The sequence below is a fragment of the Hylobates moloch genome, unplaced genomic scaffold (genome assembly GCF_009828535.3).
Source record: "Hylobates moloch isolate HMO894 unplaced genomic scaffold, HMol_V3 SCAFFOLD_12, whole genome shotgun sequence".
Taxonomy (NCBI): Eukaryota; Metazoa; Chordata; class Mammalia; order Primates; family Hylobatidae; genus Hylobates; species Hylobates moloch.
The window spans coordinates 33464380-33492098 of record NW_026652287.1 but is presented as its reverse complement, the minus strand read 5'-3'; the positions used below and the strand labels follow the sequence as shown (position 1 = coordinate 33492098).

Sequence of the window (27719 nt, the reverse complement as noted above, 5' to 3'; positions counted from 1 at the left end):
CTGTAGTCCTAGCTACCGGGGTTGGGGGTGCTGAGGTGAGAGGACCACTTGAGCCTGGGAGATCAAGACTGCACTGAGCACGGAACAGATTGCGTCCCTGCACTCCTAGCCTAGGCAACAAGGCAAGACCCTGTCTCAAACAAACAAACAAATCCCAGCACCACTATTACCATCTGTGAGACATTGGACAAATTCCTAAAGTTCTCTATGCCTCAGTTTCCTCATCCATTAAATTAGGATGATGCTGGTACTTTACATATCTCATAGAGTTGTTGTCAGGGTTAAATGAATTAATTTATTGAATACACTTTACTGTAGCTATTATCATTGGTGCTGATCTGTATAGGTATTGATTTGTAAAGGTATTTGTTAAATACTTATTAAAGTCTGCAGCTTTGTTTTGGCATTTTGGAATCCATAACTTGTTTTTATTTTGTTTCTGAGATTTATAATGCCTCATAAGCCTTTGAAAATTCCTAGGCCCTAGGCAGTTTAAAGGCCCCCAGCCCAACATCCCAAGCAGCCTAACACCAAGACAGGCAAGCATAGCTAAAAAGATCCCTAGCCTCAGAGGCCTTGGGGCTGAGGGGAGTCCTGGGAATACGGAGGGCTGGGACTGAAATATTCAACCCCATCCCCACTTTTATGAGCAGCAGTTTCCTAACTGGAGTGGGTAAGGGTATTTGAAATAGATGCTGGGCCGGGCACAGTGGCTCACACCTGTAATCCCAGCGCTTTGGGAAGTCCAGGTGGGCGGATCACCTGAGGTCAGGAGTTCGAGACCAAACACGGCCAACATGGTGAAACCCCGTCTCTACTAAAAATACAAAATTAGCCGGGCATGGTGGCTCATGCCTGTAAATTCCAGCTACTCTGGAGGCTGAGGCAGAAGAATTGCTTGAACCCGAGAGGCGGAGGTTGCCGTGAGCCGAGATTGAGCCACTGCACTTCAGCCTGGGAGACAAGAGCGAAACTCCGTCTCAAAAAAAGGCCGGGTGCGGTGGCTTACACCAGTAATCCCAGCACTTTGGGAAGCTAAGGCAGGCAGATCATCCTGAGGTCAGGAGTTTGAGACCAGCCTGGCCCAAAGTGGTGAAACCCTGTCTCTACTAAAAATACAAAAATTAACCGGGCGTTATGGTGGGCACCTGTAATCCCAGGTACTCTGGGGGCTGAGGCAGGATAATTGCTTGAACCCGGGAGGCGGAGACTGCAGTTGTGCCGAGATTGGGCCACTGCATTCTAGCCTGGACAACAGAGCGAGACTCTGTCTCAAAAAAAAAAAGAAGAAAAGAAAAAGAAAGAAGGAAAGAAAAAAGAAATAGATGCTGTGGGTATTCAGACCTGTCAGAGTGCTAGCTCAGCCCAGCCCTTCAAGTAGCAGAATAAAGGAGGAAAGAGCATCCCAGGCCTTCCCATCCCCATTCAACTCCCTCAGTTAGAGTGGTCCTAAGATTGCGGTGGGGGGTGGGGCTGTGTTGGAGAGGTTAAAAACAGAGATTAGTCAGATCCAATCCTGCTCTCACTCTATGGAGGAAACAGAGTCGAATGTATAGTCACAGCCCAGGCTCTGGGATTGAGAGACAGAGAGAGAGACGGGATTGGAGAGACAGAGTGGCTCTGGAAGCCTAGAGAACAGAGCCTGAAGACAGAGAGGAAAGGGAGTAAAGGGGAGGCATTTATGCAGAGATCTGAGAAGTGAATATGAAAGGCACCCCGAGCAGAACGTACAGCTTGGGCAAGGAGGCTTGCTGGCATGAAAAAGCAAGATGTGCTCAGGCAGCTCTAATTTTCCAGGACATCAGATAAAAAGTAAAAAACGGAGGTGGGAGACGCGCCTAGACAGGGTATTGAATACCAGCCCGAGGGGCTTGGGTTTCATCCAAAGAGCAAGGCAACTGAGCTCAACACAGTGAGACTCGGTCTCCACAAAAATTTCTTTTAAAAATTGGCCGGGCCTAGCGGCGCGCGCCATGACTCCCAGCTATTTCTGCAGGCTGAGGCGAGAGGATCGTTTGAGCCCGGGGAGGTCCAGGCGGCAGTGAGCCAAGATCGCGCCACTGCACTCCAGTCTGGGCAACAGAGCGACACTCTGTCTTTAAAAAAGCAAACAAAAAAAAAAGAAAGAAAGAAAGAAAAAGAAAAAAGAGAGCAGGGCAAGTCGCTCCCTTCTCTGGGCCTTGGCATAAATCAAGCACAAATCAAAGTCTCACTCCCTCCTCCTGTCGCGCAAAGGCGCGGGGAGCCAGCCAGCCAACCAGCTGAACCACGGCCTGGTAACCCAAAACCTGCACACCCTCCAGCTCCCCACATGACGTCACGTATTACCACGGACGCACGCGCAGAAGCCTTCCCGGGGACTCACGAAAGGGCAGGCTTAGCCTCTTCCCCATGTCGCCCCGCATTGGCTAGAAACTACTGCTCGTCTCGGTCGCTGTTAGCAGCGACCAGGGCGGGTACAATCTTGGTCGCTAGGACACGGCTAACTTCCGCTTTCTTCCCCCTCTCCTAGGCTCAAACTAGTCAAATCTTGTTCACTCGACCAATGGCAAATGGGAAGTGGGAGGGACTTCACTAGTCCGGACCAAAGAAACCCGAGCTTAGCCCGGCGTAGCGCGGCCAATGGCCGTGGAGCAGCCCCTGTAAACTGGCTCGGGCGCCCCCACGCTCGCCTTTCCTTCTCCTCCCAGCCCTGCCCCCTCACGTTTCAGCATAGCGCTGGCCGCAGTGTGACAGGAACGGGACGGGGCCAAGATGGCGGCGGCCGACGGCGACGACTCGCTGTACCCCATCGCGGTGCTCATAGACGAACTCCGCAATGAGGACGTTCAGGTCCGGAGGCTACGGGGGTCTTGGGGAAGATGGGGAGGGGTACCTGGGGGCACGGGCGGCCCTCGCGGAGAAGACTCAGCGTTCGCTGGGAGTGGCGGAAGCGGGTGGCGGCCAATCAGCGTGCGTCTCTTATCTCCCCGGGTGCCCGGACTCATTGAGACGGCGCTCCCGATTGGGTGTCGGCCCAGTGGAGGGCGGGGGTCAGCGCTAGCCTCGAGGGTCCCGGGCCTGCCCTGTGCGCGCGGCGGTCCGCGGTCCTGGGAGGTTGCAGCCAGGGCTGGGGTCGGCGCACTGGGTCGGGGAGAGAGGAGGACTCCGTGATTGGCGGTGGCCTCTGAATGGCCTCTTGGTGGTGTGGGGCGCGCATGACTTGCTCCAAGTAGGGGAGGGCCGCCTGGTGGGTCGGGACCTGGGAAGGTTTTTTTCTTTTCTGGGTTTCGACTGCTGGGCCAAGTGGGGACCGAGAGGCGAAGGCCTGCCATCCCAATTCCTGCTCTTCCTCCGCCTCTCATTTTGGTTTAGGTGTCCTAAGAGGACGAGGACGCAAAAACACCCCCCCACCAAAGGTGGGGACTAGCCAAGTTGAGGAGCGAATTAGGTTGTAGAAACCCGCCTCCCCACCTCCCCGGATCCTCCCATTGACCAGGATATGGGGTGAAGGATTTGCTAAACGGATGAACATTTATTCATTTCATTTTTTTTTTTTTTTTGAGACAGTCTCTGTGTCGCCCAGCCCCAGCTGGGGAGCAGTGGTGCGATCTCGGCTCAGTGCAACCTCTGCGTACCGGGTTCAAACCATCCTAGCGCCTCAGCCCCCTAAGTAGCTGCGATTACCGGCGCGAGCCACCACGCCCAACTAATTTTTGTATTTTTAGCAGAGACGGGGTTTCGCCATGTTGGCCAGGCTTAGTCTGGAACTCTTGACCTCAAGCGATCCACCCGCCTCGGCCTCCCAAAGTGTTGGAATTACAGGCGTGAGCCACCGCGCCCAGCCCGGATGAACATTCCTGGTTATGGGATGAGGTGCCCCAAGGCTCTGAGCCAGGCTGGTCTGGGGTTGAGAACAGTTAGAACTGCAAGTCCACTTCCCATGTGACCTTGTGCAGATTACTTCACCGCTTTGGGTCTCTGTGTTCCATAAAATATGGGCTAATTGTAGTCCTGGTCTTGCTGGAGGGACTTGTGAGGGACTGAACGAATTATGACACAAATAAAAAGAATGGTGTCAGGCCTGTTGTAAGGGCTTGATAAATATTAGCTGTAATTATTGGGAGTGGTGATTAAAGAGGTCCCATCCTCCCTTTAGGTCTGTTTTCCCATTTATAAAATTGAACAAGGTGCAGTGGGTAACCTGCCAAACGCGGGTCTCGCCTCCTAGGTTCCTGGTATATCACTGTTTCTGGTGGCAGACAGGTTGTGGTTGTACTCCCGGCCCTTCCACTTCTTACTGATTGACAAGGGCAAGTTAGTTAATCTCTCTAGGCCTGTTTCCTCTTTTCTTTAATGGGGATAATTACCTAGTTCATAGGTATTTATCCTATGTATGAATTCTTTTGTTCAGTAAACATATGCCATGTGTGAGATATGATGCTGGGGATATACTGGAGACACCAGTTTCTATACAGGATCCAGGTGTGAAACAGGTCAACAGAGCTGAATAGATGAGTGTGTGAAAAGTGATGGGAAGGAAACAAATAGGATGTTGTGGTAGTGAATCCGTATTGAATTGGGCCTCTATTCTGTGTAGGGCACTGTTCTAAGCACTGGTATATAGCAGGAACAAGACAGACAAAAACTCCAGGCTTTGGGGAGTTTATTTTGTAGTGAGGAGAGACAGACAATAAACAGAGTGTGCTGGGGATAAGCATTAGGGAGACAAAAATAAGAGAGATGGGGGATAAGGGATGCAGTTTTAAAGAGTGGTCAGGGGAGGCCTTGTTGAGATCGTGTTTGAGAACACGCCTGAAGGCAGAGGGCACAGCAAGTACAAAGTGGGGTGGGGCAGATCCATTTTAAGTAGGCCAATCAGGCAAGGCCCCTCTGAGGATGCAGAGTTTGAGAAGAGATTGAGAGAAGGTGGGGGAGAGCCTCCCAGGAAGAGGGAACAGATATGTAATATGTAATGGCCTTTTTTTTTCTTTTTTTCTTTTTTTTGAGACGGAGTCTTGTTGCTCTGTTGCCCAGGCTGGAGTGCACTGACGTGATCTCCACTCACTGCAACCTCCGCCTCCCAAGTTCAAGCAATTCTCCCGCCTCAGCCTCCTGAGTAGCTGGGACTACAGACGCAGGCCACCCCGCCGGCTGATTTTTTTGTGTGTGTTTTTAGAAGAGACTGGGTTTCCCGGTGTTGGCCAGGCTGGTCTCAGACTCCTGATCTCAGGTGATCCCCCTGCCTCAGCCTCCGAAAGTGCTGGAATTGCAAGCATGAGCCACTGTGCCCGGCCAGTTTTTTTTTTTGTTTTTTTTTTAACTCCAGGATCACTTCCTTCAGCTGTCTATCCTCCCATCCTTTCATTCATCCATCCATCCACTAACCAGCAGACATTTGTAGGGAGATGTCTTTGTGCCAGGATCAGAGCTAGGCAGCTTACTGGTTTATTCTAAAGAATATTACAAAGGGTACAGATGAAGACACATGCAGGGTGAGGTGTGGGGGAAGATGTGTGGAGCTTCCATGCCCTCCCTAGGCATTCCACCCTCCAGGAACCGCGAGGTGTTCATCTGTCTGGAAGCTCCTATGGCTACTTTTGTGCTACAGCCCGGAGTTACATAGTTGTAACAGAGATGGCCTGAAAGCTTAAAATATTTGCTGTCTAACCCTTTGCAGGGAAAAAATTGCCTACCTCTGACTTAAACTATCTGTGTAACAAATTAGTAGGTGCTTGTTCTATGCTAGGTACAGTACAGAGGAATAACACTGACGATCTTAACTGAATTCTCACAATCACTCTTTGAAGTAGGTCCTGTCCTTGTCCACATTTTCCAGATGAGGAAACTGAAGCACCATAAATAACATGGCCAAAGCTGTGCAGCTGAGAAGTGAAGGAGCCAGGAAAGGAAGTAGGACCTAAGGGTGGAATAGAGTCTGGGATGGGACACACGGTTGCTGATTATATTCATATGCCAGATATTTTAATTGTGTCTGAGACAGTTCAGGATACTAGAAGGAACATGGGATATGAAATCCTGTAGTCTTGATTTATTTGTTCAGCAAATATTTATCAATGTGTGCCAGACTCTGTTTTAGATACTAGACTTACAGTAGGGAACAAAACAGCAAAGCTGCCCTTGTGGGGTTTACATTCTGGTTTGGGAGACAGATAGTAGATCTGTAATGGGATGTCAGTGGCAGTAATTGCTAAGAAGAAAAATTGCTGGGCATGGTGGCTCAAGCCTAATTCTAACACTTTGGTTTTATTTTATTTTATTTTTCGAGACAGAGTCTCACTCTGTCGTCCAGGCCGTCTTTGCTCATTGCAATCTCTGCCTCCCGGGTTCAAGTGATTCTCCTGCCTCAGCCTCCTGAGTGGCTAGGATTACAGGCGCCCGCCACCACATCCAGCTAATTTTTGTATTTTTAGTAGAGAGTGGGTTTCACCATGTTGGCCAGGCTGGTCTCAAACTCCCTGCCCGCCTCTGCCTCCCAAAGTGCTGGGATTACAGGCATGAGCCACCGCACCTGGCGAATTCTAGCACTTTGGAAGGCCAAGGTGAAAGGATCACTTGAGCCCAGGAGTTCAAGACCAGCCTGGGCAACAAAGTGAGACTTTGTCTCTACCAAAAAAAAAAAAAAATTGGCTGGTGTGATGACACAGGCCTGTGGTCCCAGCCACTGAGGAGACTGAGGTGGGAGGATTGCTTGAACCAGGGAGATCGAGGCTGCAGTGAGAGCCTGGGTGACAGCAAGACCCTGTCTCCAAAAAAAAAAAAAAAAAAACAAAATAAGACAGATACAGGGAATAGAGCAAGCACCTGGGGCTGCTGTGTTAGATAGGGAGGTTGGAGAAAGCTGCTCTGAGGAAGTGATGTTGAACAAGGATTTGAATGAAATGAACAGGTCGTGGAAGAGCAGTCTGGGCAGAGGGAATAGTTGGTACGAAGGCCAGGAGTGGGAGGATGCTTGATGCATTCAGAGCACAGCAAAAAGGCCAGTGTGACTGAGGCAGAGAGAATGGCAAAGTGGTGGGAGGTGAGGACTACACCAGAACTAGATCAAGTGAGGCCTGTGGGCCAAGGTGAAGGCCTTGAAGATGGGAGGGAGGGGGAGGAATTGCAAGGCTTTGAGTAGTAATGATGGGTTCTGATATAATTTTAAAGGATCCTTCCTCTGGCTGTCGTAGGGGTTGGGCCCTGTTGAGGTGCCATTACAAAGCACCCAGGACCAGTGTTAGCATGCAGGGGGGAAGTACGGTTACAGTCAGGACATGTTGAGGGAGGCTGATGGGATTTGCTGGTGGGTAATGTAGAGGGAAGAGTTGAGGATGACTGAAGTTTGAATCCCTGCTCTGCCAGTTTTCTCCCTGTGTGCCCCTGGAGCAGTACTTTCCCCTCTTTGGGCCCAGATTCCTCATCTGCAAAATGGGGATAATGATGAAGAATCAGCATGTGCCTGGTTGTGAAGATGCAGTGAAATTGGCTTGTGCATTGTTCTGCGGTAGTCATATGGCAGGGATTGAGCAGACCTGAGGAAATGGGGCATCTGGGGAACCATGTGGGAACAAGTCAGCAAGTGCTAAGGCCTGGGTTGGGAATACACTGGGCTGTTTGTTTGTTTTTTTTGGTTGCTGTCAAGGAAGCCGTTGTGACAAGCCAGGCCCAGTGAGAATGGATCAGTAGACTAGGGTCAGATTGTGTTGGGCCTTGTAGGCCAGAGTAAGGCCTTAGCTTTTATTCTGATTGTGAAGGGAAAACATACTTCATGTGGGATTATACTGTATACATTCATATTATGGACGGCTCTATGGGTTGAATGCAGGGTGGATCTTCAAAAGTGGGTCCCCTTTCCACAGGTGCATATAGTGGGAAGGCGGATTTTATTTATTAACTCACCACAGAGCAGGCTCTGTGCTGAGGCCTGCTGGGACACAGAGAGTCCCAGTCTAGGGTGGTAAGTGCTGTCGTGGTACCATATGGGTGGACTCTTTGGAAAATCCCAATTCCTGTTCTCTCACTTAACACAACAGTCAACAACACAGAAGAAGACTTCCGTGACCAACTATGTGTTGGGGTGGGGAGGGATTCTTCACCACCACTAAGCAAGCAATCAGTTCTGCAGCACACACCAACTGGGTGTCCTCCAGTTCCATTCAGACACGACCTGGAGACAGTGTTGGATCCAACAGGTTGAGGGCTCAGGCCTCAAAACTGCCCCTTGGCCCTCGCCTTCAGTTGCCATTCTGGGTCGTCAGAACTTCTGATCTACCTGCTTCAAGTTGGAGTTCCCATGACTATCCTGCCTTTGGGTTTGATTAATATGCTAGAGCAGGTGTCAGAACTCAGGGAAACATGTAAGTTTATCATTTTAAAGGATAGTATAAAGAATACAGATGAAGAGAGGCATAGGGTGAGCTATGGGGGAAGGGGTGTGGAGCTTCCATGCCCTTCTTGGGTGCACCACCCTCCAGGAATCTCTGTGTGTTCAGCTATGTTGAAGTTCCCAGGCCCTGTCCTTTTGGGTTTTTATAAAGGCATTGTTAGGTAGGCAGGATTGATTAAACCTGGTGATCACCTTGACCTTCAGCCCCTCTCCGATCCCTGGAGGTTGTGGGGTGGGGCTGAAAATCCCAACCCTTTAATCATGCCTCTCTGTTTTCCATGACTATCTTTCCAGTGACCATGGACCCCATCCTGAAGGTATCAGTCAACATTAGCGTACAAAAAGCGCCTTGGAGATTCCAAAGATTTGAAGAGTTGTATGCAAGGAAATGGGGATGAAGCCCAAATCTGTATTTCACACACAGTATCACAACTGTAGCAGGTGCTTGGTGGGGACACACTTGGGAGATAGTCAGTGCCCAGGGAATTCTCCTCAGGATATGACATGATCAACGGCCAGTCAAGGTTTCCGAAATGATATTAATAGCTTTTCTATCAGGAATGTGACAGAGACACCAACCAAGAGTTGTTTAAACAAGTAAGGGTTCTTTTTATTTCTCATATAGCAAGTTCAGCAGCTCAAAGCTATCACAGAATTGGGTCAGCTCAAAGATATCGCAGAAATGTGGTGTTTTTGACTGGCCTATTTTGGTTATAAGATTCCAGCAGCATCTGCTGTCCTAGTGGAACTGCACTTTTTAGTGCAGTTTAGCAGAGGCCAGCTTAGGACACAGGTTCTTCCCTTCCTCCCTTTTATGAAGGAGGAAAATCTCTCCTGAATCTCCTCAGCAGACTTGCTTGTATATCTCTTTGCCGAGAACTAAGTCATATGCAGAGTTAGTTGAGGTTAAGTTTGGCTATAAGTAGTAGAGAAACTCTAAATAACGGGCTTAAATGAGCTTGAAGTTTATTTCCGACTGATGACCAAAATGTCTGGTGGCAATCCAGGCTGCTGTGCACTTCATGGTGTCAGGGTCCCAGGCTCTTACCATTATGCGCTGATTGTATCCTCCATTCTACCCTCCATGTCCTCCAGCTTACCTCGGGTCCCCAAGTTGGCTGCCGAAGCCCCAACCATTATAGCTCCATTCCAGACAGGAAGGAGGGAAGATAAGTGTGACCCCCATCCCTATAAGTTGCACAAAACATTTCCACTTGGATTTTATTGGCCAGATGTTAAGTCTTATAGTCACATTCAGATGCAAAGGCAATTCAGAAATGTCTTTTCCAGGGGTCATGTGTACAGCTGAAAACCAAGGATTATGAACAGCAGTATAGCCCCATGCAGGAGCTCTTAACTTGGGGATCATCTGCAATTCCCAGGCAGGTCCATGAATTTGGATGGCAAAAATAACATCTTTATTTTCATTAACCTCTAACTTACATTTAACTTCTCTTCTGTTATGAATTATAATATCACTATAGTATATCATAGGTAGTGTTAGCAAAACCTGTGACTGTCACCAGTGGAAATCAGGAGTGTGTTCACATGTTATTTCTGCTATTATACATACCTTCTAGTGTTGTTTATGTTCACCTCTTTCAAATTGCATTCATTATTAGACCTACTAAGGGGATTCATGGCACCACCCCACCCCTCTACAAGAGAAAAACCAAAAAAACAAAGCTGGGTGCAGTGGGTCATGCCTGTAATCCTAGCATTTTGGGAGGTCGAGGTGGGAGGATTGCTTGAGCTCAGGAGTTTGCGGTAGCTTGGGCAACATAGTGAGGCCTCATCTCTACAAAAAGTTAAAAAAACTAGCTGGGCTTGGTGACACCTGCCTGTAGACCTATCTATTTGGGTAGCTGAGGCGGGAGAATCACTTGAGCCCAGGAGGTCAAGGCTACAGTGAGCTACGATCGTGCCATTGCACTCCAGCCTGGGTAACAGCGAGACCCTGTCTCAAAACAACAAGAACAACAAAAAAGAAAAATCAGAGCAAATATGAATCCATAGTACTGGTTAAGAACCTGGTGGCTGGGATTCAAATCCTGGCTTTGCTACCAGTAACCTGTATGCAGTTAACCTCCCTGTGCCTTTGTGTTCTCTGCCGTAAGATGGGGGATTCTGTATTTCCCTCAAGGGATTTTGAGGGTCAAATGAGTTAAAACATTAAAGCCTGGGGCATAGTAGAGACTAAGGAAATATTTACTGTTATTATTCTGTCATGGTGAAAAAAGGGAAAAGAAAGAAACATCAGTGGACCAGCTGCCACAATGTCCTTCTTAATAATCTGAACAAAATCAGAATGCTGTCAGTGAGGCGTGGTTGCCATGGCTGCCATTATTAATCTTCCCCTAGTGCTAGGGTGTCCCTGTAGAATGTCATTTTGTACTCAAGACAGCCCTCTGAGGGTAGGTATTATCATCATCCCCACTTCACAGATGAGAAAATTGAGGCTCAGAAAGGTACAAGGATTGCCCAAGATTCCACAGCTAATATGTAAGCAGTTTGGCCTTGAACCCAGACGTGCAGCTCTGTAGTACCACCCCAGGCCACCTTTCTCAAGCATTGATGATGCTGTCTGCCTGAAGAAACACTTTTAATGAAACCAAAAGCAGAATCCCAAAGAACAGCAGTGGCAGGAAGGGGGCTCTCTGGATGGGAGAGCAGCCTGATTGTCATGGGCCCACCTCTTCGGCATCCCCAGCTTCAAGTTGGAGTTTCCACGACCCCCTCTTTGGGTATGATTAATTTGCTGGAGTGGCTCACAGAACTCCAGGAAATACTTAGGTTTACCGGTTTATTATAAAGGATATTGCAAAGGATACAGATGAAGAGATGCATAGGGTGAGCTATGGGGGAAGGGGCAGGGAGCTTTCATGCCATCCCTGGGGATGCCACCCTCCAAGAATCTGCATGTTCCGCTACCGGGAACCTCTCTGAATTCTATCCTCTTTGGTTTTTATGGAAGCTTCATGATACAAACATTTTTGCCTAAATGACAGTATGATATTGAAATTGAGTCAGGCTGCCTGGCTTCATTGCTTTCCAGTGACAGCCTTGCCTCTGTCTGCATCAGTGTCCTCACTCGCCTCTGTGCGTCAGTGAAGTGGGGATGCTGCTAACAATACATACCTCAGAGCAGTTAGGAGGATTCAATGTGTTAATCATCCATGTCAATCACTTGGAATGCTGCCAAGTACGTAGCAAACAATAAATGTTGCTATTGTACTGGCATTTATGATTATGGTTATTAATTGTGATTATTCCCTGCACCATCTCATCGTCCTCAGGGCTGCTCCTCACCTAGTGTGGCCCTAGCCCATGTGTATATTTCCCCATATCTCAGACTGAGAGAAGAACACACAGATCAACTTGGAGAAAACAAAGAGGAAAGAAATAGGCAACTAGGTCAATACTCCCCACAGTGTTTAATTTAATTTAATTTATTTATTTATTTGAGACAGAGTCTCTCTCTGTCACCCAGGCTGGAGTGCAGTGGCACGATCTCGGCTCACTGCAAGCTCCGCCTCCTGGGTTCACGCCATTCTCCTGCCTCAGCCTCCTGTGTAGCTGGGACTACAGGCGCCCGCCACCATGCCCAGCTAATTTCTTTTTCTATTTATGGTAGAGATGGGGTTTCACCGTGTTAGCCGGGATGGTCTCAATCTCCTGACCTCGTGATCCGCCTGCCTCGGCCTCCCAAAGTGCTGGGATTACAGGCATGAGCCACTGCACCCGGCCTCCCAACAATATTTTATTATGAAAGTTTTCAGACATGCATAACGTTGGAAGACTAATACAAGGGTCAGCAGGCTACAGTCCATGGGCCCAATTCAGCCCACTGTCTGCTTTTGCAAGTAAAGTTATTGGAACATAGCTATGCCTGTTTGCTTCACTAGTTCTGGTTCTATGGTTGCTTTCAGTGCCACACAGGCAGAGTTCAGTAGTTAGGTTTGCAAAGCTGAAAATAATTACTCTCTGGCAATGTATAGAATAAGTTTTGCTGACTGCTAGCCTAGTGCAGTGAGCACCTCTATACTCACACCCCAGGTCAGTGATAGTGTTTGCTATATGAGTTTTTTATCTTTCTATAGGTTTGTCTCTATATACGTTTTATTTTTTAGCTGAAAATCGGTTGCAGGTTTTGTAGTACTTTATCCTGAGGTCCGTTTGATGCCAGAATGGTGAGTTTTTGGACTACCTGTATGAAAGATTTACTGTGTGCATTTTTCTGAGGAGAGACCATCACAACACTTCATCAGATGCTCATCATCTGTGATCCCAAAGATATTCTTCAACTCCTGGACCGGAGAACCCAACTCACGCAAGATCTTAGTCACTTGTAGACCTCATCTCACTTATGTGGGGCCTCAGAACAGAACAGGCTAAGGGAGCTCTTGCTCCTCAACCTCACCCTGTCCCTACCTGTTCTGCCTCTATCCAGGAAGAAAGGTCACCTGTGGGACCATTAGTCACTCTCCCCCTCATGAAAGCACTTCCTCCCACTCTCACACTCATGAGCTCATTCCATTCTTGTGACAGTGCCGGGAGTTATTAATAATAGGAGAGGCCTCGTGGTGATGAAGAAATGAGGGGAGAGTTCCACAGTCTGTCCTGCCATCAGAGCAGCTGACTTTGGATCCCACACTCCCTCGGTGCTTGCTTTGGCAGGTGTGTTTACCTCTCTGATCCTCACTTTCCAAAGTGGTGAAAAGAGGATATTAGCCATGCTTTTTTTCTAGGATCTAGAGGATCAAATGAGGTCCCAACCTGTAAATGCTTGTTGTGAGATCTATTATGTGTGTTAGCCAAATATGATAGTTCTCTAGGACTGCCACAGCAAATCACCATGAACTGGGTAGCTTAACACAACAAATTTATTCTCTCACAGTTCTGGAGGCCAGAAGTCTGAAATCAAGGTCTCGGCAGGGTTGGTTCCTTTTGGAGGCTCTGAGGGAGACCCATTCCATGCCTCTGGAAGTTAGGACTTCTGGTGGTGCCAGCAATTCCTTGTGTTCCTCGGCTTGTGGATGCATCTCCTGGTCTCTCCACCCATCTTCACATGCCTGCCTTCCCCTCTGTATCTGTCTTCCTTTCTCTCTCTTAGAAGGACACTGTCACTGGATTTAAGGTTAACCCTCCATTTAGGCTGATATTACCTGGACACACTTAACTACGTCTGCAAAGACTGTTTTGACATGCACATCATGGGACATAACTTTTTGAGGCTGCTATTCAGCCTCCTATACTAGTGGTATTATTACTACTGTAGTCATTTTATTACAATAATTTTTTTTTTCTTTGAGACAAGGAGTCTCACTCTGTTGCCCAGGCTGGAGTGTTGTTTGTTCTTTTATAATCACTTGGCCAGCAATCCTGGCTTTAAATCCTGCTCCATGCGATCTTGGCTGTCTGACCCTGAGAGGGGCTTTTGTTCCCCGAGCCTGTTTCCCTGTCTGTAAAATGGGACTCCAGCTAGTGACACGGGTGCAGGTGTGTGGATGTGTTTAGCCGAGGACCGGACACAGAGGAAGCGTGTTATAAACATGGCTGCTGCTGTTAAAGTACAGTGCATTGGCATGTTACATGGTACTATGTACAGGAGAAAGTGATGAAGAGAGAAGAGGAGAGGGAGTACAGTTTTCAACAGAGTGGTCCTGGAAAGTGCGACTGAGTAGATGTTGCCTCCATAAGACCCAAGGGATGTTTTTGCATTTGTTGCTGCTGCCACTACTATTGTTGTTATTTAATGATTCACTCGAGGTCACAGGGGCTCTTGGTGGGTGTTTGCCAAATTACTGTTGAGCATCTTCACATGTAACCAAGCAAGGCTTCCAGAGGCTGACTGGGTTCAGAGCTGTCAGAACTCATGCGTGTCTGGGATTTCTAACATTCTCCCCTCCTCGTCTTGTTCTCTCATTAGCTGCGCCTCAACAGCATCAAGAAGCTGTCCACCATCGCCTTGGCCCTTGGGGTCGAAAGGACCCGAAGTGAGCTTCTGCCTTTCCTTACAGGTAACAAAGGGGACCCCTGGGGCCCACATGTGGGGACTCTTGGGAGGTGGTTTTCGCTATATAAGAGAAGACTTGTGGATTTAACATATTGTTTGTGAATGTCTGCCCTGTTTTAGACACTATGGAGTGGGAAAAGGGATTCAGAGAAGTGCAGTCTTGCTCTAAAAGAATGGTCTGGAATGATGGAGACAGACAGATGGTGAAAGGGTTCTAGAGGCAGATAGAACGAGGTTTGAGTTGCAGCTCCAACAGTTGGAAGCTGGTGACTTTAGACAAGTTAGTTTACCTGTTTCTTACATTTTTCATCTGTAGATTGGGATAATCATCCATGTGCCATAGTGTTGATCTGAGCATTCAATATTAATAACAATTGCTAATACTTACGATATGCTTACTATATGCCAGGTGGTGTTCTACACCGTATCTTGTGAGGATTGAGTTCATATAAAGTGTTTAGAAAGCTGCCTGTACTCAGTAAACATACATCACCATCATTTCACCCAGTTGATCTCACAGCAGTACCTTAAGCAGGTAATACTACTGTCCCCATGTTATAGATGAAGCAACCAAGGTGTAGAGAGGTGAAGTGATTCATTTGCCCAAGGTCATGCAGTTAGGAGGTAACTGAGAAGGGATATTTATCTAGTCATTCTGGCCTTTAACTTGACAGCATTGGTTAATGACTGATTTCAAATCCAAGCTCTACCACTTTCTAGGTATATGACTTTGGGCAAGATATTTTACATCTACCTGCTTCAGATTCTTCATAGGTGAAATGGGCATAATTATGTAACCTAACATGAAGACTAAGGTACTGTAAAGTGCTTATGACACTGTGCAGTACGTGCCGCCTAAGCGATAGCTGCCAGGCTGTTACTACGCGCTGCTGTTTGTGAGGATGTAGGTAAAGCACTTAGTACACTGTCTGACACAGACTGGACCACAATTAATAGTAAATCCTCTGTTATCATTATTCCCATTACTACTTCATGTTTTATACTTATTACCAGCTGAAATCACAGCTGAAGGTTTCGAGTGCTTTGTCACTAAACTCTTGTGTATGAGATCATCTTACTTGGACCTAGTGATGACCCTGGGAAGGAAGGAGCTTGAGATTGTTACCCTTCCCCATACTGGACAGATGGGGTATTGAAGCCTGAAGAGGTGCAGTGACTCGCCTACAGTGGCACAGCCAGTGACTGAGGGGTGCAGGTGTGTCTGACTGAATGCTACATGAAGAGTAGGTGTCTGCTCGTATGACACTAAACAAATGGCCCCAAACCAGGTGGCTTCTATTGGTGAACTGTTGGGGAGACTTGAAAGCTTTAGAATGCTGAGGCGTGGCAGGATAATAAAGTGGTGAAGAAGTTGTAGAGGAAAAATGTTGGAGGGACCTGGGTTTGCAATAAGCAGCTGTGCTACTGACTTGCTAGGAAAACCTGAGTAGGTCACTCTACCTCTCTTAGCCTCATTTCCCTTGTCTGTAAAGGAGTCTAATAAGAGCAGTACCTAACACTCGGGGTGTGTAGGGAAAACTTTGTGTCTTTCCTCTACCTTCACACCACAGCAGTCATAACACAGAATATGACTTCGGTGACCGTATGTCTGGGTTTTTTTCCCCCAAACTAAGCAGTGAACAGTAGCTGGTTGTCCTCTAATTCAGTTCCGACACGTCTGCCCAGAGACAGTGTCAGATTCCACAGATTGACAGCTCAGTCCCCAGGACTGTCCCCAACCCCGCCCACCAGTCGCTGGTCCTTTGGAACTTCTGATCGAAGGGTTTGATTAGGCTCACAGAACTCAGGGAAACACTTATGTTTACCGGTTTATTATAAGGGATATTGCAAAGGTTACAGATGAAGAGATGCATAGAGTGAGGTATGGGGGGAAGGGCCTGGAGCTTCCGTGCCCTCCCTGAGCCCACCACCCTCAAGAACCTCCACGTGTTTCACCATCTGGAAGCTCTCTGAACCCACTGGGTTTTTATGGAAGCTTAATGGCAGAGGGTCCTGAGTGGAATGGCACCAGCCATGTGGAACTCTGTGGGAAGAGCATTTCAGGCTGTGGGGAGAGGCAGATGTGTGCTCAGTGTGTTGGAAGAATAGCAGTGAGGTAGCCATGGGTTTAGCAAGATTGTTAAGGGAGAGTGAGACTAGGACATGAGGTTGGAGAAGAACAGTGACCACAACATGTGAGATTAGGTTTCTTTGAAACTATTGGCAGATTGAAATGAAAGAGTGTCAGGATTTCTTTTACACCTGAAAGAGTCACTCTGGGTTCTGGGAGATCAGGTGGTGTAGGGGCAAAGGTGGAAGCAGGAAAACCAGGTAAGAAGCTGTTGCAGTCTCCCAGGCGACAGCTAGTGATGATCAGAGTGACCTTAGGTTGGGCGGGTTGACAGGCTTGGCTCAGAAGGAGCTGCCAACCCTTCCAAGTAGGATAGTTCTCTGTGGATTGGTGGAAAGGCAAGGTGCTGGCAGCTCCCAGGTGTTTGGCCTTCGGCAGCATTGCTTGGCTATAAGGTCTAGACTGGAGATAGAGATGAATAAGAATTGAGTCCGTGGATATGCATAAGGTCTTCAGGAGACAAAACAGGGAGGGTGGTTTTAACTGCGTGCAGAGGGAGCCAGGGAAACTGAGGCTGGGAACGAGCCTAAAAACAGTGTAGTCGGAGTCATATTGGCGAGAATTTATTTATCGAAGGAAGAGGCAGAGATACTAACCCTCCTACTGGGCCCTGTGCTGAGCTCTTCACTGAAAGCATTTATTTCCCTTTAGTCTCAGAACAACCCTATGAAGTGAGAACAGCCCCGTTGTGATTTAGGGGATGAGAAGGGCTCAGAGAGATGAAGTGAATTGCTGTATAAGCACCGCACAGTAAAGCAAGATTTGAACCTACCATAAAATGGGGATGATGATAATGAGTACTTAAATGAGAGGGTTGTGGTAAGGAGGTGACGCAGAAGTTAAACTCACCACTTACACTCACACCCCTTTGGCCAGAGCAAGGTCACATGGCCTTGCCAACTGCAAGGGTGTCTGGGAAATGCAGTCGGCTGCTGGATTGCCATATACCCAACTTAAATGCAGGAGGTTTAAGTGCCAATAGATGCCAGGGATATTAGCAGCTTGTGCCGTGCAGAGATTAGCAGTTCCCACTGCCTCAGGGATGAGAGGATGGAGCTTAAGAGAGAGGCCTTTGGATGTGGGCATTAGGGACAGAACAGATTTTCCCTTCACATATTCATTCTTTCAGCAAACTTGAATTGCTGTCTGTCTGTGCTCAGCTCTGGCAGGAACTGGGGCACAGAGAGGAGCCAGTCCTGGGCTCGCTGATGATAGCCTGTTAAGGATATGGTAAAGGTGGCATGGAAGGAGAGAGAGACTGAGCCCAGAGAAGGTGTTCCAGCGGACATCCTAGAAGTCTTCCAAGAAGGGGTAGCTAAACGGAATCTCCAAGGATAAAAATAAATTTCTGGCAGAGGGAACAGCGCTGAGGGGAGAAGCTGGACCCCAAAAAAGCTCTCGTTGACCATGCTCTGCGCTTTATACACCTGGTCGTATTTGCTCCTCACTGTAACCCTTGCTACGAGGGAGGGATGGTGAACACCATTTTACAGACGAAGCAGCTGCGACTTAGAGAGGTGGAATCACTCAGTCAGTGTTCCACACCTGCTAGAGGGCAGAAGCAGGACTTACGGCTCTCTCATCCCAGCCAAGCCTGTACCTTAATCTCTGTGTCAGCCCAGGTGGAGAGTGGGGAGCAAGTGGGCGGATGGGAAAACAGTGCTGACAGCCTGAGGAAGCAGAATGGAGTCCGTGTGTTCTGAGCTTGGGCTGGGGTCAGAGTTGAGATGGCATAGTCACGAAGTCTGTCTTGGTTCCACAGATACCATCTATGATGAAGATGAGGTCCTCCTGGCCCTGGCAGAACAGCTGGGAACCTTCACTACCCTGGTGGGAGGCCCAGAGTACGTGCACTGCCTGCTGGTGAGTGGAAGTCAGAAAGTCCTCTTGCCCACCCCTTGGAGTCGGCCCATGGCCCTGCTGGCCTAGGGCAGGGAGGGGAGCACGTCGGAGAGCGTGGGGATCACATCAGAACAGCCGGGCCATGGACATCCGCTTTAATCCAACAAGTCAGTAGTGGCTTTTAATATCGTGAACTGAGGGTGCAGTTGTCATCCTTTCTGTTTAGTGGTCAGGTAGGTGCCCAGTGCCAGGCCTTACCTGGGATTCTACATACAGGGCTGTGGGTTTAGAGTCAGGCTGGGTTCTACCACTTACTTGCTGTGTGACTTGTAAGAGAATTACTTAACCTCTCTGTGCTGTACCTTTCTCATCTGCAAAATGGGGTTATGAGAGGTTAAGCATCTCTTCAAGATTGTATGGCTAGTAGATGGCGGAGCTGGGATTCTTGGTCTGTCCATTTGACTGTCTGCCAGGTCCCCACCCCACTGCCTGCCTGTGTGTCCTGTGCTAGGTGATGGCTAGGGACACAAAGATGGGCCAGATCCCAACAAGATGCTTAACCTCTCAGTGCTCCAGGTGGCTCACCCATAAACAGGGAATCCCTCCTACCCCAAAGGCTGGATATGACGTCACAGCAACAATGACAACTGCAGTTAACATCTGTTAGTACCTACTAAGTGCCAAGTACTGTGCTAGGGCTGTTCAAGATAAATTAAAAAGGTTTTCATAACCCCATTTTGCAGATGAGAAAGGTGCCTAGTCCCCTGGTTTTCACTGTTCTCAGAGTGCTGGGCCGCTGCTGCTGCCTCTGCCTCTGCCCCACTCCCCCAGTGATTCTGTATTTCACTGTTGCTAGAGATACAGTGTGGCACCAGCACTTGATGGTGTTTTACAGTTAGCAGCAGCCTTTCTCCCTCTTAGTGGTGTATAAAGAATGGTGCTTATCATTGTTGGGATCTTGGGATTTGAGTAAATATAACAATTTGTTTTTTCCCAAACAGCGTTATCTAAGGAAACTTGATAGTTACCATTAAATTCTGGTATCTCAGCCTTCATCTGGGCATATGTGTATAATTTGTGCGTATGGACACACAGAAAATTGTATACAAATAGATCATTTCATACATTTTACACAAAACAGTGCTTCTTAGCATGAGCATGATGAGGTTTGGGGGCCAGCCTGGAAGGAGTTCCTTGAATTTCACAAAATTGTCTGTAACCTCTGCCTGGTATTTGTCAGGTGGGACTTCTGAGCAGTGAATTCATAGCTTTCAGTAGCTTCTCAGAGGACTTAGGAGCAGAAGACATCATTTTTATGAAACCCCAAGGCTTCAACAAGGGCCCCCAGGGTCTGCAACTGAGGTTGGGACTCAGGCTTCATGTGGAGCTGGACTGGGACCCAGGGATCCTTCTCCTACCTGGCCAGGGTCTCCCAACAGAACATTCTCAGTGAGGAAAGTCCCAGTCAACCCACGCTTCCTTTTGGGAAGCAGTTCCCTGTGACCTATGTGCCTGGCGTTCGTGTCAGCCAGCAGACATATCCTGGGGCTCTCTGGGCCAGGCAGTGCTGGAAACTAGAGAAGAGTTAGATCAGAATAGCTTGTGCTTGCCCGTTGCCTGCAGTGCACATCCCAAGAGCCTTACACAATTGTATACTGATGTTAGCTGTATTGCCCAGATGAGGAAACTGAGGCACAGGCTGATTTAAGTGAATTGCCCGAGCTGGGAAGAGGCAGAGGCCAGATTCGATCCCAGGCCCCTAATTCTTAGCCACTCCTATGTACTATCCTCAGAGGGCTCCTGGTTGCTTTCAGAGCTGTAAACAAGGGAGGCAGGGGGGTCCTTAAAACCCAGGGGAGGCACCTAACCTGCTTAGGTGGGATGGGAAGTTGTCAGGGAAGGCTTCCTAGAGGAGGTGGCTGTTAACCTGGATTTTGACAGGTTATAAGAAATAGAAAATGGCTTTGAGTAGTTTCTTCATTCCATAAACATTGAGCAAGGTCTCTAGGCTGTGGAAACCCAGAGATGTGTCAGATTCACTCCCGGCCCTTGCTCTCAGCAGTGGTGAAATGGAATTAATTACAGAGACTCCTGTAGCTGCAGTGTGAGGATTGTTTTTTGTTTGTTTGATTTGTTTTTTTCCCGAGATGGAGTTTCACTCTTGTTGCACAGGCTGGAGTGCAGTGGTGCAATCTCGGCTCACTGCAACCTCTGCCTCCCAGGTTCAGGTGATTCTCCTGCCTCAGCCTCACGAGTAGCTGAGATTACAGGCGTGTGCCACCACACCCAGTTAATTTTTGCATTTTTAGTAGAGACAGGGTTTCACCTTGTTGGTCAGACTGGTCTTGGAATCCTGACCTCAGGTGATCCACCCACCCCGGCCTCCCAAAGTGCTAGGATTACAGGTGTGAGCCACCGTGCTTCGGTATGAGGGTTGTTTCTGTATCAGCAGCTCTTTTTATTTTTATTTTTTCTTTGAGGCAGAGTCTCGCTCTGTCACCCAGGCTGGAGTGCAGTGTCGCAATCTGCCTTCCGGGTTCAAGTGATTCTCAAGCCTCAGCCTCCCAAGTAGCTGGGATTACAGGCACTGATCACCATGCCCGGCTAATTTTTGTATTTTTAGTAGAGACAGCGTTTCACCATGTTGGCCAGGCTGGTCTGGAACTCCTGGCCTCAAGTGATTACCTGCCTTGGCCTCCCAAAGTTCTGGGATTACAGGCGTGAGCCACCGCATCCGGCCAGCAGCTCCTAACTCTTTTGGTGTTATGGATCCCTTTGAGAATCTCTTAAATTCCCGACCCTTTTCTTATAAAAGTACACAGGATTTTAGGCGGTTCACACTCCTCCCTACCCTGGGTGGTCTCCAGATTTGAGAACCCTTGCCCCCAGACTTCACAGAGAGGCTTCACAGTAGTGAGTCTTCACTGTGCAAAGGCATCAATTGCAGTTTCTTAAATATGTACCTTCCTGGGCCCTGCCTTCAGATATTCTGATTGTTTTGGTCCACGCTGGGATAGGCCTCCTGGGAGATTCTGCTGCAGGGTGGTCAGGGATCACACTTTGAGAACTACCTCCTGCAGTAGCCTACTGGAGAAGAGAACCTTGGCTTACATAATTACTGCTCAGCCTCTGTTCCCAGGCCTCCTTATAATAGATTGCCGTAAGTTCCACCTGTAGTCACTTGGCAGGTGTTGATTGAGTGCCTTCTCTGTGCCAGCCTAGGTGGTGGGAGAACTGAGGTGAACAAGAGGAACTCTGTCCCTGCAGTATCCCAGTCACACCACACCTATGGTCATACTCCCATGATACCATCCTGAACCTGAGACGTCACGATAGCATGAGCACCTGTGACAGTGACATTACACTGGCTTGCTTAGTATTACATTTTTCCTTTGAATCATTCATTGCAACTATTTTTAAATGCCATTTTTAAACATTTGTTTTTATTCTTAAATAGTTTTACTGTAAAAATATATGTAGAATGTGCTATTTTAATTATTTTAAAGTGTGTGGCTCTGTGGCAGTAAGTTTATTCACATTGTGCAGCCATTAGCACCATCCATCTCCAGAATTTTTCGTCTCCTCGAACTGAAATTCCAAACCCACTGGACATGAACTCCCCATTCCCTCTCCCCCAGCCCCTGGCAGCCACCATTCTATTTTATGAGTTTGACTGTTCTAGATTCCTCATGTAAGTGCAGTCAGAAAATATTTGTCCTTATGACTATTAGCTAATTTCCCTTGGCATAACATTCAAGGTTCATCCGTGTTGTAGCATGTGTTACATGAGACTTCTCACATACAAGACTCTGGAGTTTTTTTGAGGGCTGCATTTGGAAAACCAGATTTGCTTATTGCCAGCTGCATTCTCCCATAGTGACAGTCCTTGGAGCTGGTGGGGAGCACCTGCCCTCCCTGGGCTACATGCTCTCCAGGGTGCCACAGTGCCTGCCTCTTCCTATTCACGCCCCCTGCCACCCCTGCCTGTCACCTTGGCTGATGGCATCATTCTGTTACTTGACTGGGCCCTGGAGGCATTTCCATTTATGATTTTTTTTTCCCTGCTTTTAATACCTGTCAGCCCAAGTTGAATTTCAGACCCGAGACCTCCACACCTTTATTTGAACATATTGGGATAAGTTGAGTCTCCCTTCAGTAGGTCACTACTAATTAAGAGTTCCTGTGTTGTGCTAAGAGTGCTGCTGGGCTCTGGGGATACAGTGGAGAGCCAGTCATATGTATCTGAAGGAGCACAGTCATTCTAGGCCCACAGTAACCACCAGCGAGCAGTCCCGAGCCCCATAGTCTCCCAGAAACGTGAGATCCCAGTTCAGTCACCAGAGCTGTGTGTAACTGTTCATGGGAAGCTTAGGTCAGGTTTTCGGTCCTGACCTGTAGCTATTACTAGCTTGGGCAAGCCAGGCTATACCTCAGTTTTCTCTTCTTTTTTTTTCTTTTTGAGACGGAGTCTCGCTCTGTTGCCCAGGCTGGAGTGCAGTGGTGCAATCTCGGCTCACTGCAGCCTCTGCCTCCCGGGTTCAAGGATTCTTCTGCCTCAGCTTCCCGAGTAGCTGGGATTACAGGCGCGCACCACCACACCCAGCTAATTTTTTTTTTGTATTTTTAGTAGAGACGGGGTTTCACCATATTGACCAGGCTGGTCTCGAACTCCTGACCTCGTGATCCCCCCACCTCGGCCTCCCAAAGTGCTGGGATTACAGGTGTGGGCCACTGCGCCCGGCCCGTTTTGTCTTCTTTAAAATCAGGATTTGCTTTATAGAATTCAGTGAGGAAGAATAAGCACCCCTGGTACAACACGGTGGTCCTGCCTAGTACACACAGTGAATAGATGTTCTGCGCAGTGTCAGTGATGATCATTGCACTTTGAGAGGCTAAGAACTTTCTCCTCAGAAAGTGACGTGTGTAATTTTAAGGTTCATGGACCCCAGTGAAACTCCTTCAAGGACCCCTAAATAAGAACCTTTGTGAAAGGCACGCTGACAAGAGACCTGCTGGCTGGCCTAATATTACGTTTTTCCTTTGAATCATTCATTGCAACCATTTTTAAAGGCTATTTTAATGAAGGCTGGGATGGGTAATAGGGAAGGTTTCTCTGAGGAGATGAGCCCATGACGGGGTGCAGGATGGGGCTCCAGGGCCAGGGATGGTGGAGAGGGAGCTGTCCAGTGACGTCGTGTTCTCACCACAGCCACCTCTGGAGTCGCTGGCCACAGTGGAGGAGACAGTGGTGCGGGACAAGGCAGTGGAGTCCTTACGGGCCATCTCACACGAGCACTCGCCCTCTGACCTGGAGGCGCACTTTGTGCCGCTAGTGAAGCGGCTGGCGGGCGGCGACTGGTTCACCTCCCGCACCTCGGCCTGCGGCCTCTTCTCTGTCTGCTACCCCCGAGTGTCCAGTGCTGTCAAGGCGGAACTTCGACAGTGAGTCTCTGCCCCCCTTGAAAGCTCCAGGCTCCCCCCTCAGCTCGAACCTTCTCTAAAGCCTCAGACTCCTTTCGGTCTAGCTGGGGCCCAAACGCCCCTGAACTCTCTCCACTCCCACTCCTGCTTACCACCTGATAGGCCACATCCTTGAGAGTTGGTCTCTGGACACGGCCAAGTGTCAGTTTACCACCTCTGCCCCCTTGCTCACTTAGGAATTGAGATGATGACAGGTCCTCCTTCCCACTGGTTAATGTGAGGATTTAAAAGAATTATCACACATAAAGTGCTTAGAGCAAAATCTGGAACATAAAAACTTTCAGCAATTCACATCTGATGGTATCTCCAGCCTATCACAGGTCCAGTGCTTTTGGCAGATAAACCACCTCAGTTTTCAGCCTCCTGCTCCTCTACTCTGCAAACAGTTGACCATCAAGCCCAGGTTTGAGCCTGACTCACTCCAGAACTCTGGTTTACGGCTGTACACATGCTTAGATACTTAAACTGGCCCCCGCCATCTTTGACCGAAGCAATTGCTGCTGAAAATAAAGCCTTTCTGTGGCTCTAGACCAGCCTCTTAGTTAAGCAGTTTTTTGTTTGTTTTTTGAGATAGGATCTCGCTGTGTCATCCAGGCTGAAGTGCACTGGTGCAGTCATAGCCCACTGCAGCCTCAACCTCCTGGGCTCAAGCATTCCTCTTGCCTTAGCCTCTCAAATAGCTGGGACCACAGGTGTGCAACACCACGCTGGGCTCATTTTTTATTTTTGGCGGAGATGGGGTCTCACTCTGTTGCTCAGGCTGGTCTTGAACTCCTGGGCTCAAGCAATCCTTCTGCTTTGGTCTTCCAAAGTGTTCAGATTATAGGTATGAGCCACTGTGCCTGGCCCGTTGGTTAAGCATTTATGGTCATGATGTAATCGTCAGCACTTACCATTGACTAGATTTATTATGTGCAATCTGCGAAGTGTCTCACGCACATTATTTCATTTAACCCTCATGCGGACCTGTGGGGTAGGTACTGTTACTATCAGCTCCATTTCATAGGGCTGGGAAGACAGAGAGGGGGTCATCACTTGCCCAAGCATTCAGCTAAAGCCTGGACCCACACGACTGCAGAGTCTGTGCTTGTTCCTCTCTGCCATACTGCCTGCTGCCTCAGGATCCCCATCCCCGACTCCCAGGTACTTCCGGAACCTGTGCTCAGATGACACCCCCATGGTGCGGCGGGCCGCAGCCTCCAAGCTGGGGGAGTTTGCCAAGGTGCTGGAGCTGGACAACGTCAAGAGTGAGATCATCCCCATGTTCTCCAACCTGGCCTCTGACGAGCAGGTGAGTTTTGCTTCCTGGCCCTTTCTGCTCTCCCCTCCTTCTGGTGGTCCCTGCCCGTGAAAAAGAATCCCAGAGCTCAGCAAGGCCTCTGCTGCCCTCCCCCTGTTCCTCTCCTATCCCCAGGACTCGGTGCGGCTGCTGGCGGTGGAGGCGTGCGTGAACATCGCCCAGCTTCTGCCCCAGGAGGATCTGGAGGCCCTGGTGATGCCCACTCTGCGCCAGGCTGCTGAAGATAAGTCCTGGCGCGTCCGCTACATGGTGGCTGACAAGTTCACAGAGGTAGATGAGCGACCGTTGACATTGTCCCACTGATGGGGACACTGATACCCTCAGAAGGGAAGCATATAGGAGCTCAGGTTTAGCATTAGGCCGACGGAATCATTGGGCGTTTGAGCAATAAGATCTCTATGATCATCTAACTGCGTCTCACTTCATATGCCAATCCTGGTTGATTGACGTGGCATCTTGAAGTGCTGCTTTGAGAAGGATTCTGAGGCTAATTTAAGGCTACGTGGAGGAAAGTGCCACAGGAGCGGAGAAGGGTAGCACATACGGGGTGTTCCTGACATAATCAAGCTGTCCTTTCACAAAGGGGAAGACACAGCCCAAAAAGGTGGCGTTTTTGTGTGTGTGTGTGTGTGTGTGTGTGTGTGTGTGTGTGTTTTTTTTTTGTTTTTTTTTTGAGATGGAGTCTCATTCTGTCACCCAGGCTAGAGTGCTGTTGCCCAGCTGGAGTGTGGTGGTACAATCTTGGCTCACTGCCACCTCTCCCTCCCAGGTTCAGGCGATTCTCCTGCCTCAGCCTCCTGAGGGACTGGGATTACAGGTGCCCACCACGACACCCAGCTAGTTTTTTTATTTTTATTTTTATTTATTTATTTATTTTTTGAGACGGAGTCTTGCTCTGTCCCCCAGGCTGGAGTGCAGTGGCGCAATCTCGGCTCACTGCAAGCTCCGCCTCCTGGGTTCACGCCATTCTCCTGCCTCAGCCTCCCGAGTAGCTGGGACTACAGGCGCCCGCCAACACGCCCGGCTAATTTTTTGTATTTTTTTTTTTAGTAGAGACGGGGTTTCACCGTGTTAGCCAGGATGGTCTCGATCTCCTGATCTCGTGATCCGCCCGCCTCGGCCTCCCAAAGTGCTGGGATTAGAGGCTTGAACCACCACGCCCGGCCTTTTTAGTTTTTTTATTTTTAGTAGAAACAGGGTTTCACCATGTTAGCCAGGCTAGTCTCGAACTCCTGACCTCAAGTGATCCACCTGCCTTATCTCCCAAAATGCTGGGATTACAGGTGTTAGCCACCGCGCCCGACCCCGGAAAGTTTAATTAACTGATCAGAGTGACACTACTAGCCAGGCAGAAAGGGGACAAGACTCCAGGTCTGTGACTCTCAGGACAGTGCTCCTTCCACAGGGATCCAGATTGCCTCATCCCACAAACATGTTTGCTGAGCACCAGCTATTTGCTGGGCCAGCGAATTCGGCACATTCCTGGCCTTCACGGAGCCAGGCAGTCTGAAGGGGAAGATTGACTTAGGGGAAATTTGATTATAAAGTGTCAACAGGTGTGGGACAGACAGACAGATGTGGGGCCTTGGAAGCATTGACGAGGGGAGGTGGTGTTGCAGCTGGTTCTAGAAGATAAGTGGGTGAGAGCTAAGCTAGGAACTTTGTTCCAGCCAGAGGACAAAGAACCCTGGGAGGCGAGTGCAAGTGCAAGCAAGAACATTCAGGCCTGATCTTGACGGCCCAGCCTGAGAGAAAGCAGGAGAGAGGGCAGGGTGGGATCAGAGAGGCCTCGAGTGCCACTCTACCCTGGGGCGCCCTTTGCCTGTAATTATGCTGGTTCCCACTGGCACTTGCGGGAAGGACTCAGAGCTTCAGAATAGCGTACCATCACCACAGTTAGGGAAGGTTCTTCCCATCCTTGTCTCCTGAGCTGCATAAACTGTGTCACGCTGGGTCTTAGAATAAAAATTCCATGAAGGCAGAAATTTTAGGCTGTTAAACCAGTCCTGGGCACACAGTAGACATTCAGTAAATATTTGCAAGATCAATAAAAGGCAATATTTTCCCAAGATATCATGAGGTCCTTCAAGATTTTTACTTCATTCCCGTCTTCATAATGAACTGTGCTGCTTCCTACCAGGTCTTCAGGAACCAGCTTTGCAGCAGGAGCCATGCATCTTTCCATGCCTGGTGCCATGAAACAGGCAGGGCCAAGCGTGCCTCCCTTTTTTTTTTTTTTTTTTTTTTTTTTTAAAGACAGAGTCTCGCTCTTTCGCCCGGGTTGGAGTACAGTGGCACAAGCTCAGCTCACTGCAACCTCCACCTCCCAGTCAAGTGATCCTCTTACCTTAGCCTCCTAAGTAGCTGGAATTACAGGTGTGCACCACCACACCCAGCTAATTTTTGTATTTTTAGTAGAGACAGGGTTTCACCATGTTGCCCAGGTTAGTCTCGAACTCCTGGCCTCAAGTGATGCACCCACCTTGGTCTCCCAAAGTGCTGGGATTACAGGTGTAAGCCACTGCACCCGGCCCTAGAGTGCCTTCTTCCCTGTCAATCTTTATTGTTTTATTTTTATTTT

At 48.7% G+C, this 27719-nt stretch overlaps 1 protein-coding gene across 1 annotated transcript in view; it reads left to right on the top strand.

Annotated features, from left to right (window-relative positions):
- Nucleotides 1-2686: 2686 nt before the first annotated feature.
- PPP2R1A (protein phosphatase 2 scaffold subunit Aalpha) overlaps nucleotides 2687-27719 on the top strand; it is a 36480-nt gene continuing 11447 nt past the window's right edge. Inside the window, exons 1-6 of the mRNA XM_032168947.2 lie at nucleotides 2687-2832; nucleotides 14298-14388; nucleotides 18278-18378; nucleotides 23567-23799; nucleotides 24982-25129; nucleotides 25253-25408. Of these exons, the coding sequence (XP_032024838.1) occupies nucleotides 2755-2832; nucleotides 14298-14388; nucleotides 18278-18378; nucleotides 23567-23799; nucleotides 24982-25129; nucleotides 25253-25408 (807 nt within the window). The 5' untranslated portion in view covers nucleotides 2687-2754. The remainder of the gene's footprint in view (nucleotides 2833-14297; nucleotides 14389-18277; nucleotides 18379-23566; nucleotides 23800-24981; nucleotides 25130-25252; nucleotides 25409-27719) is intronic.